The sequence below is a fragment of a genome, unplaced genomic scaffold (assembly GCF_019419815.1).
Source record: "Pyrus x bretschneideri cultivar Hongxiangsu unplaced genomic scaffold, Pyrus_bretschneideri_v1 Contig1, whole genome shotgun sequence".
In the NCBI taxonomy this organism is placed as follows: domain Eukaryota; kingdom Viridiplantae; phylum Streptophyta; class Magnoliopsida; order Rosales; family Rosaceae; genus Pyrus; species Pyrus x bretschneideri.
The window spans coordinates 15,627,889-15,642,284 of NW_025999390.1; the positions used below are offsets into that span (position 1 = coordinate 15,627,889).

The 14,396-nt window shown below is 34.5% G+C and overlaps 2 protein-coding genes across 3 annotated transcripts; one reads left to right on the top strand and one right to left on the bottom strand.

Moving 5' to 3' along the window:
- The first annotated feature begins 2,230 nt into the window (after positions 1–2,230).
- LOC103966715 (auxin-responsive protein SAUR50) lies at positions 2,231–2,959 on the top strand. The gene has a single exon (XM_009379909.3). The coding sequence runs from the start codon at positions 2,324–2,326 to the stop codon at positions 2,642–2,644; it is 321 nt and encodes a 106-aa protein (XP_009378184.1). The 5' UTR covers positions 2,231–2,323; the 3' UTR covers positions 2,645–2,959.
- Positions 2,960–8,025: 5,066 nt separating this feature from the next.
- On the bottom strand, positions 8,026–11,329 carry LOC103966716 (zinc finger CCCH domain-containing protein 6). 2 transcript variants are annotated; one of them, XM_048588738.1, is made up of 5 exons: positions 11,097–11,329; positions 9,912–9,973; positions 9,593–9,796; positions 9,346–9,470; positions 8,026–9,254 (listed from the first exon to the last, which is right to left on the bottom strand). In XM_048588738.1, the coding sequence occupies exons 2-5, from the start codon at positions 9,921–9,923 to the stop codon at positions 8,210–8,212; spliced, it is 1,386 nt and encodes a 461-aa protein (XP_048444695.1). In that variant the 5' UTR covers positions 9,924–9,973; positions 11,097–11,329; the 3' UTR covers positions 8,026–8,209. The 2 variants fall into 2 exon arrangements, with proteins under 2 accessions (XP_048444695.1, XP_048444688.1); XM_048588731.1 differs by lacking the exon at positions 9,912–9,973 and having other exon boundaries at positions 11,097–11,327.
- Between the last annotated feature and the right edge of the window lie 3,067 nt (positions 11,330–14,396).

Here is a 14,396-nt window from a genome sequence, read left to right on the forward strand (position 1 = left end):
ATTAATCGAGTTAACTATTTAGTTACCTTTTACTCTTTAAAAATCTTATTTCCGTAATTTTTTTTAATTGTTTTTGTATTTGTAAAGTACAAAATGAAAGTTGTTAAGGAAAGACGGCTTAAATTTTTGGATTGTATGATTTAGAAGAAGATTGACGTATTTACATATATATATTAGTCTAGTTGTATTCCTTTTCTTAAAACTAAAAGAGGCTGCATATTCAATCCTCCTTCCCACATTTATCAAACAAATTTGTTATGCGCAGTATGCACCATGGATGCCCATCATCTATTAAATAAATACAGTCACTTTATTTTTTGACCAAGAATTGGATGTACCCAAAATGTTTACCAAATAAAGGGACATCGCAATTTCTTTACCTTGTTGGTGCGACATGCAAAATAGTTTACTATAATAGAGAGTTGTTAGATCCATTCAGTGTCTTATTTTTTCATTTAAATTATAATTTCATCTACTATAAAATTTAAAAGATTGAAATGTCATTTCTTGACTCACTATTATTCTTAAAATAGCTTCTAGTATGCTATTTCCCCACACATTATAATTCGTAAAAAATTGAAATGATATTTCCCCATCAACGTAGTCTGATCTGCTGATAATCTATCAGCAATGAATGATCTCCTCCAAATGTTTTGCTGATCTATGATTATGCACTCCAATAAATGCCATCAATATCCAATCACCATTAGTTGCTAACTTCTTACTCTTTAATTGGAAGGGCGTCCATAATTTTTCGTTTCAAAATTCCTTCAATCATTGTTCTTTATATCTTTTTTGAGAATTTGTCTTACATATTATCCATTCTTGTTATTCTGTTTTAGTTCAGGATTGATTTATAATGGATGGAACACAAAATTGTCAAGTTTATAGAGGAAAGGGTTCATATAATTAAGAGCAAAGTAGTCATACGAGGTCTGAATTTTCTTTCTGCCAATATCGTTTGTATTTTATAAAAAGAAGGTTATGTGAGCATGCATTATGCAACTCCAATTTTAGCTACTGTATATGCTATATTTACATTATAAAAGTTCGAAACAACCAATAACTTTTACTTTATATAATATAATATTCTTGTCTGCATTGGTGACTATGAAACGAAACCTAATTGAAAGAATATGCGCCGTTAAGGTTGAGAGGAATACACGAGAGTTGAGTGTGACAGATCCTTCCATCGAGAAAAACTTTACAGATTTTTCTTCGGCCAATTCACTGTTCATGATAGGAAACTTCGAACAAACACATTCTCGAATTTTCCAAAGCTCATATATACAGCATGAGTAAAACTATTTGAACATCTGATCAAACTATTTCTCTAAAAGGGGACCTCAACCTCCAATTAATAATTAATATCCATTTTATAATCACTTTAGTTTTAGTAATACGGAGAGAAAACATATGGTAGAAAGGAGAGGGAGAAAGAATAGAAAAGGGTGGGAGGATGAAAAATAAAGAGAATGTATACTCTTAACTGCATTGAAGGATTTGAGAATCAAATAGAAGACGAAGAAGAAAAGAGAAATGAAATCTCTTGTATATTGAATACAATGAATGTCTCAAAGTTACAAATAAAAGTTAAAGAAAAATTCAAGTAACAAAGCACTGTATCTGGCTATTATAAACTTATTAACCAACCTATTGAGCTAGACCAATCTAATTCATTATAAATTAACCACTCACAAGTTAATGCTTGTCAATATGTCCACTCACAAGTTAATGCTTGTCAATATGTACAAAATAAAAACCTGAAAAGGAAAATCATATATTTTTTTAGATTTCACTTATGTAAAATTCCATTGTGGTTTATTGTTTTCCTCTGGCTTTCAATCTTCTTTCTTCCTTTTATCTTTATGCTATCTGAATTCTGAATTAGAAAGACAAACAACACAAAAAATAAAACAATTATCAAACAGATTTTAAACATTATTAGGAGTAACAGAATACTCGTATGAGTAGATACTAAACTAGTACATAGAGATAGAGAGAGGGGTCCCATGGTGTACATTTCGAGGGAAGCAAGGGTAGGCCAAGCCGCCCCAATGGGGTTGCTAGCAACCATGCATGCCCCTTGAACACTGTTTTCCCTAATTGACTTGTGGGTTGTTCTTTGCCCCCACATATCACATGGCCTTGTTTGCTCACAAAACCAGTTCCCTAATTCACTCCCTCCTCATATAAATACCTCCCCAGCCCTCCAATCTCCCCCATCAAATCATCTTACACACTTCCCCTCCTCTCTCATCTCTCTCTCTATACCCTCAACCCATTACACAATACTATTCAAACCTTTTACACAAACACAACAATGGCTATCAGCAAAAAATCAAACAAGCTACCTCAAACAGCAGCTTTGAAGCAAATTCTGAAGAGATACTCAAGCTTTGGGAAGAAAAATGTGTACAACAATGAAGGTGGCCTTCCGGACGATGTGCCAAAGGGGCATTTTGCTGTGTATGTCGGTGAAAACAGAAGCAGATATATTATCCCAATTTCATGGCTGGGGCATCCAGAGTTCCAAACTCTTCTCCAAAGAGCTGAGGAGGAGTTTGGATTTAACCACGACATGGGTTTAACTATTCCTTGCGAAGAAGTCGTTTTTCGCTCTCTAATCTACCAAATATATTGATTAATTGATCGTCGTCTGGGTGATAAAGAAAAGGAGGGGTTTTTCTTTTTTGCGTTTCTGCAGAATGTGCAACAGAAATGAAGCCTATTGCTAGCTGCGTCATTCTTTTTTCACGCATTATGCAAACCTTAGATTAATTTGTAATATAAATTGATGTATATGTCGTCGAAACTTGGTGGTTCTAATTGACAGTGATTTATTAACGTTAGTGATTGTATATTGATGATGCTTATGATCATATGTAAGGAGTTTTTCTTCAGTAAGACATTTAATGAAGGACTTCAAGGGGAGCTCCAAATCTCCCTTTTTAATTAATCTCTCTCTCTGTTCTGTCTCGTTTTGACTTCTATCTCTAGGTTTAGACAACTTCACTAGCGGAGCCAATGCGGGGGCATTGGCATCCCTTGATCCCAATAACCTTGTCAAGTTATCCTTTTGGAAATTTTATGAACCCGTATAGCAGCGCTGCAACAGCAGCATTGCGGCAGCACGCTGCCTTGTAAACTTATTCCAATAACCTTTTACTTGTAAACTTATCCTTTTCTAAACTTATCCCTAAAAAAGTAAAAAATAATTTTTAATTAACACCTTTTAATTTAACAAAGATACGTCGTCGTTTGCATAATGAGTTTTCTACATTGAAAGGAATTAGTAGCCTTGCACAAAAGTTGGCGGAGACAAAGAGGAACAGACAGTATCCCTTAGTGTACTTGCTAGTGAAATTAGCTTTGATTTTAACTCTTGCAACTGCTTCAGTTGAAAGAGTTTTCTCGGTGATGAAAATTATGAAGAATCCACATCTTAATAAGATGGGTGATTAATGATTGAATGATAGTTTGGTTGTGCACATTAAGAAAGATGTATTTGATTCTATTGATAATAATGTTGTGATACGATGTTTTCAAAATATGAGAACATGTCGTGGACAATTATAAATGAAAGTATGATGGATTTTTTAAAGCTATTTTTTGACCCCATTTCTTTAAATTCCTGGCTCTACCACTAAACACCTTAATTATCTTGCATTAGTAAGAAAAGTTGGAGTTCATGCAATAAACACTATGAAAGTTGACTGATATATCCTTCAAGAAAAATGCTAAGGAAACTCGCTCAAAAAGCAAGTCTCCCAGACTCGCTAGCCACATATGAATTGGCTTAACAAAGAAACTGTAACACGGGTCTACCATTAAATAATGAAAAAAGATAACCTGCAACAATAACTACGAGTTTTGAAGAAACCAAAACGTCAATCTGACTTCCAGACAAGCCCGACGAGCCGCGAGGGCCATCTTGAATTATAATTTTTACTGAGCAGCGGGTAGAATATTATGCAAACAACTTAAATACGCGGGCGACAGTCTTGTTACAATATAGTAAGTTATTCTGAGTGGATATCTTGAAATTATCCATCGTCATTATTTATTTTTGGCTCCCTACCTTCATATTTAATGGGTTTACAACTGACGTTAACATAATGTTTGGAATATAAGAAAAATAAGATCACATATAATCCTCAAAGTTTACAATTTAAAATTTTATAATAATGGTAATTAAGGTTAATTATAGTTAATAACACATAGTTACATTCTAATTACTGTAGCAAGATTGGTTTTTACACTCTGAAATTCATTTATTACACTGTCAATGTGAGATGCATGTTATGCATGAATATGATTACATACATAATCATCGTTTGGGTTAAATGACTCTAGTCCTTTTTAAAGGATACCGTACTTAGACTAACGCTTCAGTAAATAAACCAATAGAGAGAATAAATTAAAGGAGACGAAAAGTTATCTCAGAAAACTAAAATCAATGGAGAATAATGTATATATTCAACAAATTAATTTAAACCCCACGGAAGTTCACTTAATAACTAATAAACATTATGTCAAGCAAAATGTTAATCGTCAGGAAAGAAGACATAACAAAACCCAATTCCATAGCCATCGGTTCACTTTGGAGATAAAATGAAGTTGTTGGTTAGGGTTTGGGGTTTCAACTTATTAAGGTTTGTGTAAATGGCACGGATCATTTGTAGGTGAGAATGACCTATATATTATTTTTCGTGATCACACACTTACGGCTCGTTTTGAAGTGTTTTTTAAATAACTGAAAGCATTTTTTATGAAAGTATTTTTTGAATTCTAAAAACACTTAAAGTGCTTCCTAGAAGAAGCACCTAGTTATGTGATTCTTGTAAGAAGCACTTCAAGTGCTTTTTAAAGATCTAAATAATACAAACTTTGTACTTATTTGATAGTTGGAGACACCCACACGGCATCATTAATTATATTGTACAAAGTTGAAGTACCCACTTCATATAATTTGGGGGAAAAGGTTCCTCACCGGATCATTTTCCTAGGGATCCGTGGAATCTCGTAATCTCATCCGTTCATCGTATATCATACGGTCAGTTTTCGTTAGGTACTATTTATATTTAATTTTAAAATTTAAAATTTAAATGATTTCTAATCGCACGATGTACGATAAACGGATGAAATTATGGGATCCCTTGGATCCCCAGGAAAAGGATCCGGCGAGGATCCTTTTCATAATTTGTGGAAGTCACTAACTTAAGCAAATCCGTTGATCTCTACTATTTTTATTATGGTTCCTAACCCAAGTGCCAACCACAGAGCACTATCATGCTCCACAAATTCGATCTTCTTCAAAGGCCATGGAAAAAAGAAGATATTAAAAAGATACTCAACCAACATTAGTACAAAACCTAATCTGCTTAATGGTTAGCAGCTGTGACGCGCATGCTTAATCGGACTCCATTTTTGTACATTCAGAGGCACATGCAAGTGGGTCTCATTGTCCATTTTGAAGTTCTTGGTGGTTAGGAGACTCTTAATCATCCTTTAGTTAATCAATTGCATCGTTAATTAGACGTACGTACCCTAATTACGATCTTAATACATTAACGATGGATCGATTATTGCTATCTAGCTATCGTATAATACTTGGACGGTGCAAATTCCTTTTCATTTCCTTAATCTCCAAAATTCCAAAATAATTGCGTTTAGAGGCATATAACCTTATTTTGGTAGAAAGGGATTGGTAACTAACCTGACACTCTGCTATATATAATCAAGGAGACAAAGCTCACATGAGAGAGTGTTGTGATCAAAGAAAGACGCCATAATCTTTCACATCATCTTTTTCTAAACACCATTAGTTATTAGGATTCAAACTGGAACATAGCTATAGGTTCCCCTTAATTGATTATTAAGTTGATTGATCGATTTTGCTATTCCCCTTAATTGATTATTAAGTTGATTGATCCATTTTGCCATTCATATCAATCGGTTTTACCTTTTCCAGTTTAGTTCTTCTAAATAATCCCTTTTTGTGCACTTCAAATCATTTTGCTTACTATTACAACGTACATTGAAAAGAACCTCTCTGTACATTATTATCCACAATAAAATTATCAAAAAATGATCCGGACACACAAATGAAAAAGTGCATTCGGATTATTAACTTATTACTTAATCGTAACTAATAAAAAGTTTTAAGTCAATGAAAGTGTCACTCATCATGGTCTAGTGACAAGTTAACCAAGCTTGGGTAAAATGTACTACATGAACCCCTATAACCTACCTAATCTCATAACTAACCCTTCTAAATCTAAGACACAATTCGTCCCAATTAATATATTTGTGGCTAAATATGTGTGCTTCGTGTTCCAAAGGAATTTCAGCATCAGCTACAAAATTAACTTTTTTATATATAAAATTTATGAATTTGTGGCATGCAATTGCATACAACAATACGTAATTAAATTTGTTTTACAATCTTATTAAGATGATACACCAAATTAACACACTTGTCATTTGTCCGAATGGGTTTACAACATGCTTCATACATTTAACTAATTAAGCCCCTGGACTCCCTTCATGAATTAATGAATTGCCGGAGGATATCTTGTTCTTGCATTTAACTTTCCTTTCACTTAGGGTTTCATGCGCCCTACCAATACATAAAAATTGACAAATCATAGAGAACCCAACATTTTAGATCTTTACCAGCAAAACATTTAAGATTAATGAATGTGAGAGAAACTAAAATCCAACATATGGCTGAATTTGAATGGAATATATTAGTCAGCCACAAAAAATTTTCTGATACGAGTCTCTTTCTCTGATCTTGCGAAAACCACAGTGCTGCTGCGATCTTAATCTGAAATGGGGCTTTCCCACATAAATTTGGTTAATTTGAATGCAGGAAACAGATTGTGTTGGGAAAGTGGGACAGGTAGAGGTGGGTAGACATGGTGGGTTCATTTCTCTATTTGTGAAATTAGGGTTTTGATTTTTCAGCACCACACAACTGCCACAAACCAGTTTCGTATCTTTTCCCAAGTTCAGATGAGGTGGTGGAATATCAAGAATGTCTCCTGGAGCTCAAACTATACGTCTCCCAAGTTTGCTGGTTTTTGTCCCAATTATATATGTCACTTGGGGAATTAAAAGTCGTTAAAATTTAGATTTGTTCACAACATCACATGCGTTGTTTTCTTCCAAACGCGGGTTTCTGGATTGCTATGTGAAACCACAGAAATGGTTACGAGACTGGAAAAAAAATATATTAAAAAGTAAGAAATTCGATTAAAAAATGTGTTCTGGTTGTGTGTTTTGGACTCCCAGCCCCTATTATACCAAATAAATAATGATTTAGAGATGACAGTAACATCAAAATAAATTATTATTCATCAATTATTTGATAATTAATTAAGGATTTAAAAAATATGAAAAAGTTTGAATACTTATTAGAAATTTGACTTATACCAATTAAATGATTTCATATTTTGCCACAAGTCAATATATATATACACGCATTACCCTATTTTCATAAATAAGTTAATAGAGAAAATTCTCATCTCCAATTAAAAAGTCAATACAACTTACAAAAGATTGCTCTCTTTATTTTCTTTTGCTGATTCAACAATAACTATCAGAGGGAATTTGAGATAAACCACAGGACTCAACAATAATAGTTAGGTATCAAACTTATTGTTTTTGTGAGTTAAACTTGCAAGCAAAGAAGAATATCACTACTCTAATAACATATTTACTTGAAGTTGAAGAAATCATAAATCAGAATACATGAAAAAGAATAAGGATGAAAGGGAATATAAACCCTTTCTCTCGCTTATTCCTTGATTTTGATTAAACACGTGATCTTAATCGATACTAATTTCTTCCAATTCCATTTTTTTTACGTAAACATATGCCCTAAGAGGGGTTCGGACTAAAAATATTGGATTCACTTAATTCAAATGTTGAAAATATACGTTAAATCTGAAATTACTTATTTGTCCTTGTTCAACATTATACATTTGGGGGCAATTCCCTTGTGAAGCAAGCACCACGACAATAAAAACACCAATTTTTCATTAATCTCAAAAAAATGCCAAAAATCTACTCAGTGGTCGCCTACAAATACAAAATTTGAAAACTAACCCTATAGCCTGTGTCTCGGGTTCCCAACCGCCCCAAGTTTCAGTGTGCAAACTGTACAGAAATTAAAAATGGCGCTCCAAATTTTATAGGATTTTCACATCCTTAAGGTATTAACCCCATTAGGTTTCGCTCTCTTTGCAATACGGCCCCCAATAAGGTTACCGTTACCCCATTGAGGCGGCATGTTATGCTGGAATTTGCAATTAACGCCGTTACGGCATCCGTTGGAGCCCTTAAAGTACTTGCACTGTTTTGGCTTCTTTGGTTTCTTTCCTTCTGGTTTAAAGTTTCGTGCCATTTTCATGTCTTTCGAGAGATTAAATTTGTTACCACTTTGTTTTTGTGCAACAAAGGGGTACGGGATTCCTTGCTTTTCCGCTCCATGTTGCATGATGAGGTTCTTACAGTTGTTGATATTCTTCGCCGGAGGGAGCGGGGCTTCCCTGACGAGGAATGCCGGTGATGGAGCTCTGTTCGGATAAGTCATTGCACCGATGGTGGGTTGTGTTTGAATTTGATTTGGGACGGGCACGGGTGGTGATGGTACGGGTCGGTTCAACCCGGACATTTGAACACTACCTGATTGAAGAGGGATTGCATTCATAGTAGTTCCCAGTCCCACTGTACCTGCCATAGGGAACAAGTTTCCACCTGCAGTCGTTAGCATATCAGTTTTTGGAAGAGATGAGGGAACTGATGGAACTTTTGTCTTTGGCATGGGTGCAGTAAAGGAGTTGGTTGGTGCATCTCCTAGTTTGGCTGGTGATCCGGGTTCGTTAATCAATTTCTGGATCATTTTCGGGTCACTTAGAAGTTTAATGAGCAAATCAGTATCAATCAAACTTCCCTTCTCTGTGCTTTCGACGATTGCAGTCAATGCGACTGCAGCAGCAATCACATCCGCATTTTGGCTAGGTAAGTTTCCTAGCGATGGTTTATCATCGGCAATTTGCTGAGGAGACGTGGGCAGACCTTGGGGCAAGGCTGGTGGCTTACATTCTACATCGGAATCCAATTCCATATCAGATGATGGTAAATTCTGGGACTCTTCTTCAATTTCTTCAATTGGAATAAGGGGGGCAGATGGAGTGAGCCTATCGTCACAACGCTCAGCTTTTACATCCGCAGAAACAGAGGGGCTGTATAAAACATTAGAGCTGATCAGGTTCCCTTATGTAAAAGAACAAAAGACTGTGAAACATACGTCCAGATACAAGATAGAATGCTTACTTAGGGGGAATTGCAGAAAGACGAGGATAAACTGCTTCGAGCACTCTCGTCGCTCTCAACTTTTGAGCCTCGACTTCCTCACTTTCCTCACCTGCTGCCACTTGCCAGGCATCATTCACGACAAACTGTTCAAATAAAACAAACACAACACCATTGAAATGCATACCTCGACTCAGATTACAGACCATATATTCTCGTCGCATGCATACTTAAACAACAATTTAGAAAAGATCTAACGCCTACTCACCTTGGAAGGGCATTTCCATTGAATCTGACGGATGAGTGGCCGTTCCACTTTTGGTTGTCTCACAGGAACACAGCGTTCAAACCCGGGGGGAAAATCATGTTCTATAGGAGCTGAACGCGACATATATGACACCTTTGCTTGAAGATGATGTTGATATTTCACGCCAACGGCCACAGGACAATCTTCGGAAGAGAACAGCTTTACCTATCCGGCAGAAAAACATCGAGTCAGGTCACAACGAACAGATGAATTAAAACAATCAGTAGCATTTCCCACAAGATATTGGAAAGATAAACTTCGAGAATCAAATTTATACAACCAGAAAAAGCATCCGACTGCAGGAAAATGTTGAAACGACGGTTCAGCATTTCATTGTATGTCCTGCAAATTTCAAGACAGCCCAATCTTGGAATTCAAACAGCAAGGAAAAACAAGCCTGATCAAGAAAGTATACATGCTCTCACTGACCATTTTCGTTTACAGAGCACTCAAAACATTAGCAGAAGATAATTTGCATCCCCTACAACTCTTATGTAGATTAAGTAGTGAGCTATTACCTATTCAAAAGCCTAGACGTTAAATCACACCTCGTTATATATTACAAATTTATTCAAAATGAGTTAACCATCGCCCACCACGTGGACCACATGCATACAAACTCGCCACGGGGTTTACCATTCCACCCAAATTATAACATGTGGTGGGCGACAGGTTATTTGCTTCAGGATGAAGTATTAATAAATGTACCATTGGTGGATCGTAACACCATGTGATGGTATTACTCAAGTGTGTACAGATAGCCACGCGACGTCATAAATTGTACACATCATAACACTAAAACAGGATTTAAACCTGCTGATTCTTGTAAGATCTTAGTTAGTAATTCTGTTGACAAAAAAAATACAGAGAACAGCATTGCAGTTTCAGTAAGATCGTTCAACTGGTTTAAAGAACTTCATCGTGCACGATTTTGTTGCAACGAAATCAAACTTAATCCTAATGATTCATGGTATAATCCTATTGATACTTGTTCTAGATCCGTTGATTAATGCTATAACTCTGTTAATCCTTAACATAAACTCATTTTTTCTTTTTTCTTTTTCTTTTTCTTTTTTTTTTTACAATATTTTGGATATTTGGTCTTGATATTTTCATTAATCCAAGCTTTTGTCCAATATTGCAAATAAATTTCTTCTTTTTTGAGTTTCAATGAGTTTCTGATGATGATTTCAAATGAGTATCCAAATCCAATTAGAAAGATTAAAACAAGTAAAACGATAATTAAAAATTAATAACCAGAAGCAAAGCTTTAATCAACCATATCTTAAGAGTTTTAGTTTCGTTAATTAAATCTGGGAAAATAATAATCAAAGGGAAAGAACAAAACTGATCGATTGGGGTATTTTCTCAGCCGCCAAACAGAAAAAATCGAATCAAAAGAAAGAAGGAACAACTTTTCTGGGAAAAACGCAAGAAAAGGTTTCAGAAGAATCGGCGATTATACCTGACGAAGATCGGGTCCAGAAGCCCAAGATACCGAATTCGATTTCCTCGACCGCTTCAAATTCATTCTCATAATCTCAATTTACACAAAATTCTTCCTACAAATTTGTAAAATTACCGGTCCGATTTATACAAATTTTGGAAATTGAAACCCTAATTTTTGAAACCGGGAAGAAGATTAGAGGCGATGCGTCGTCGCTTCGAGTGTGGGTGGGTGTTGGTAACTTGGTGGTCTTATATGAATCGAATTGGGTGACTGGGTTTGGGGAGCGTCGGGAATCGACAGAGACAGCTAATTGGTTGTTTTGGGTTTTCCAAATTTTGTAAATTTCAATTATGACGTCATATTTGGTAAGACCCGCGAAAATGCGCTAATTCTTATCTGGCCTTTCATTTCATATGACCCTTTTGGGCAATTTATATAAAAATTTTCTTGAATTTTTAGTTAAAATAATTTTTGAGATTGATACTCCTCAGTTTAGTAATTGATAATAAAAAGAAGTGATTATTGAGTCTGACAAAAATCTATTTAAAAAGTGATCACACGGTTATTCACGTGACAATTTAATGAGGATATCGACAGATTTTTTACAAAAAAATCAAAATCATTTACAGTGGACAAACTCAAAGACTTCTTCTATTAATTCTCATTGTTAGGGACTAAAGTGAGTAATTATGCCAATCACAATAACTATTTTGGATAAAAAACCTTTTTTTTTTTTTCGGATTTTTATATTTCCTTGAGGGTTGGACAACTTGAAAATACATTAGTTTTGGAATTAGATGGTGTAATTTTTTTTATGCAAGCGATATTAGAGGATAAGAAGTTCGAATGTAGAATTGAATGCACGAGTACAGTTCTAATCATTTAAGTTACAAGTCTTTCACAAATTCGTATGATATTTGGTTAACCTAATCTCTTGAAAAGGTTAAAACACCTTTTGTCAAAATAGGTAAAACACATAACATCTTCCAAGTTTATTGAGAAGATAAAATACATTGTACCATCCTTTACTTTTAAGGAAATACCTCACCTTAACATATGTAATTATTTTCCTTAAATTATCTTTGTCCAAAGACACCACGTCGACAATTAAATATTTTGAGGTCTCGTGGCACCTTCGCAAGTCAAAGCATGCCGTGGTCGAAGGAGAAGGAAGCTGACATTCTACGTTGATGCGTAAGTAAAGAACGTGGAGAACACACCACACTCTTGAAGATTTTGACAACAACCTAATACTTGATTGACGGGGTATACAGTTGAGGGGGAGGGAGTCAAAGATGTAGACGCAGACCCGAGGTTTAGACACATTAATTAGATAAATGTGCTCTATTTTCTACACGTAATTTTGAATCTATTTCTCTGTAATTTAGATAAATTTATTATAATTATTTTATCTTTTTAATAAAAAAAATAATATAAAAAAAATGTCAACACTAACTTGTACATTCTTTCCATTTGCTTGATATTACTTTTGTAAGTCTACGATGGTTTGTTGAGTTGATAATAATTGTTCTCTTTGCTAAACCAAGACTTAGATCCGAGTCTCACTGCTGACAATCCATCTTGGTGGGTGATTTGTACAAACAAACAAAAAAAAACTAAAACCCCCTTTGTAAGTCCTCAGAAACTTGTGGTATACACTGTCCCTGGATGTGGATGGGGTAACCTTTCATCCCCTAAACTTTTCAGGAACAAGGGATATTATTTTTGTAAAACTTTGATGTTTTATGGTTTGGCTTTAGAACTTACAAGGGGGATTGAATTTTTGGCTTAGAACTTATGTTGGGGGGTTAAATATATTTTTATGGATCATACTTGTGTTTCCTTCTGGGGAATGCACATCTTTCGTTTTTTCCGAATAACGTATATTTAGTCTACAAATTTCTTAATCGGAATATTTAACTTCTTAATTTTCATTTGAAGATCATTTCTACCCAAAAGAAAAAAAAAACATTCACTCGGAGATGGAACAAATCGACAGTATTAGCACCAAATAACATACTCATGACAAACCGTCAATTTATATATATATATATATATATATATTTTAACGACTAAATGACCTTCAATTCAAATAATATTTTCGTAGGGATGATCTTCATACGAAGATTAAGAAATTAAATGGTTTCAATTATAAAGTTTAAACGGGAAAGATACCTTATTCGCAAAGATATGTGCGTTCCCCCAATAGGGAAAATGTAAGTATTATTCTATTTCCATTGTTGGACCATGAAGTGAGCTTTAGACGTGGGTGAGCTGAATGTGTTTGTCAATGTTAGGCGTTCATACTAGTTGTTCCTTTCTCCAATTGGTAGGTTTTTATAATTTAAGGACTGATTTTTTTGAAAAAAAATCAGTTTAGAGACCTAATTTTCACTCAGTTTAGAGACCTAATTTTCACTCAGGTGATAATTCAATGACTAAATTGCCAATTCATCCTAAAAAATGCATTGAGCTATAACCCTATGCCTTTATAGGGACAACTTACAGGAGATCGTACATCATCACGTGATGGTTTGTATAAAACAATAATTTGTAAATAAAAAATTTACACATGTTTATTCATTGGCATAAGATGGCACCATGACAATGTAATGATGTATCCATCATGTAAGTCTTTCTCTTTTCTGGAACCATATCTTAATTCGGCTTTGTTCCAAGAAATTGAGAAGATAAATCAGGACATAACCAATTTTTTATCGGAAATAAAAGCATATGTGAGTAATTTTACAAAACTTTTTTTGTACTTTATGCACATGATCATTCCAACATCTAAAGATTAAAGGAATAGAGGTTGTGTAAGAAGAGAAACTTACATGACACGAACATATGATCATTCTATCGATTTGTGTCAATAATACAAACATGTAGACAAAAAGATTACATATGTCTTTAAACATTGACACGGAACATCATATTGATTGTGTACCTGTGTCATGTAAGTTATTCTTGTGTGTAGAAGGAGAAATAGTTATGCATAAATTTGGTAAATACATTTTAAAAAGTGATGAATCATAAAATTGCTATATACTTTTTCAAAATTAAGAAAAAATCTGATATGTTCCTAATAAAAACGCTCCTACTTAAACACTTGCGAGTATAAGTGCTTCATACTCAAAACAATCCTAAAAATCCTAAGGCTTTCTCCAACCCAAGGGTAGGAAATCCCAAATTTTAGCCCTATATTTTCAATTGTTCATCTATATGTATGAGGTTAGACAGTTTTTTCCTCCAACAGTAAAGGGCCTATAATTCTTATTCCCAACTTTATAATTTGTTAAACTTTTGTAGTTCATT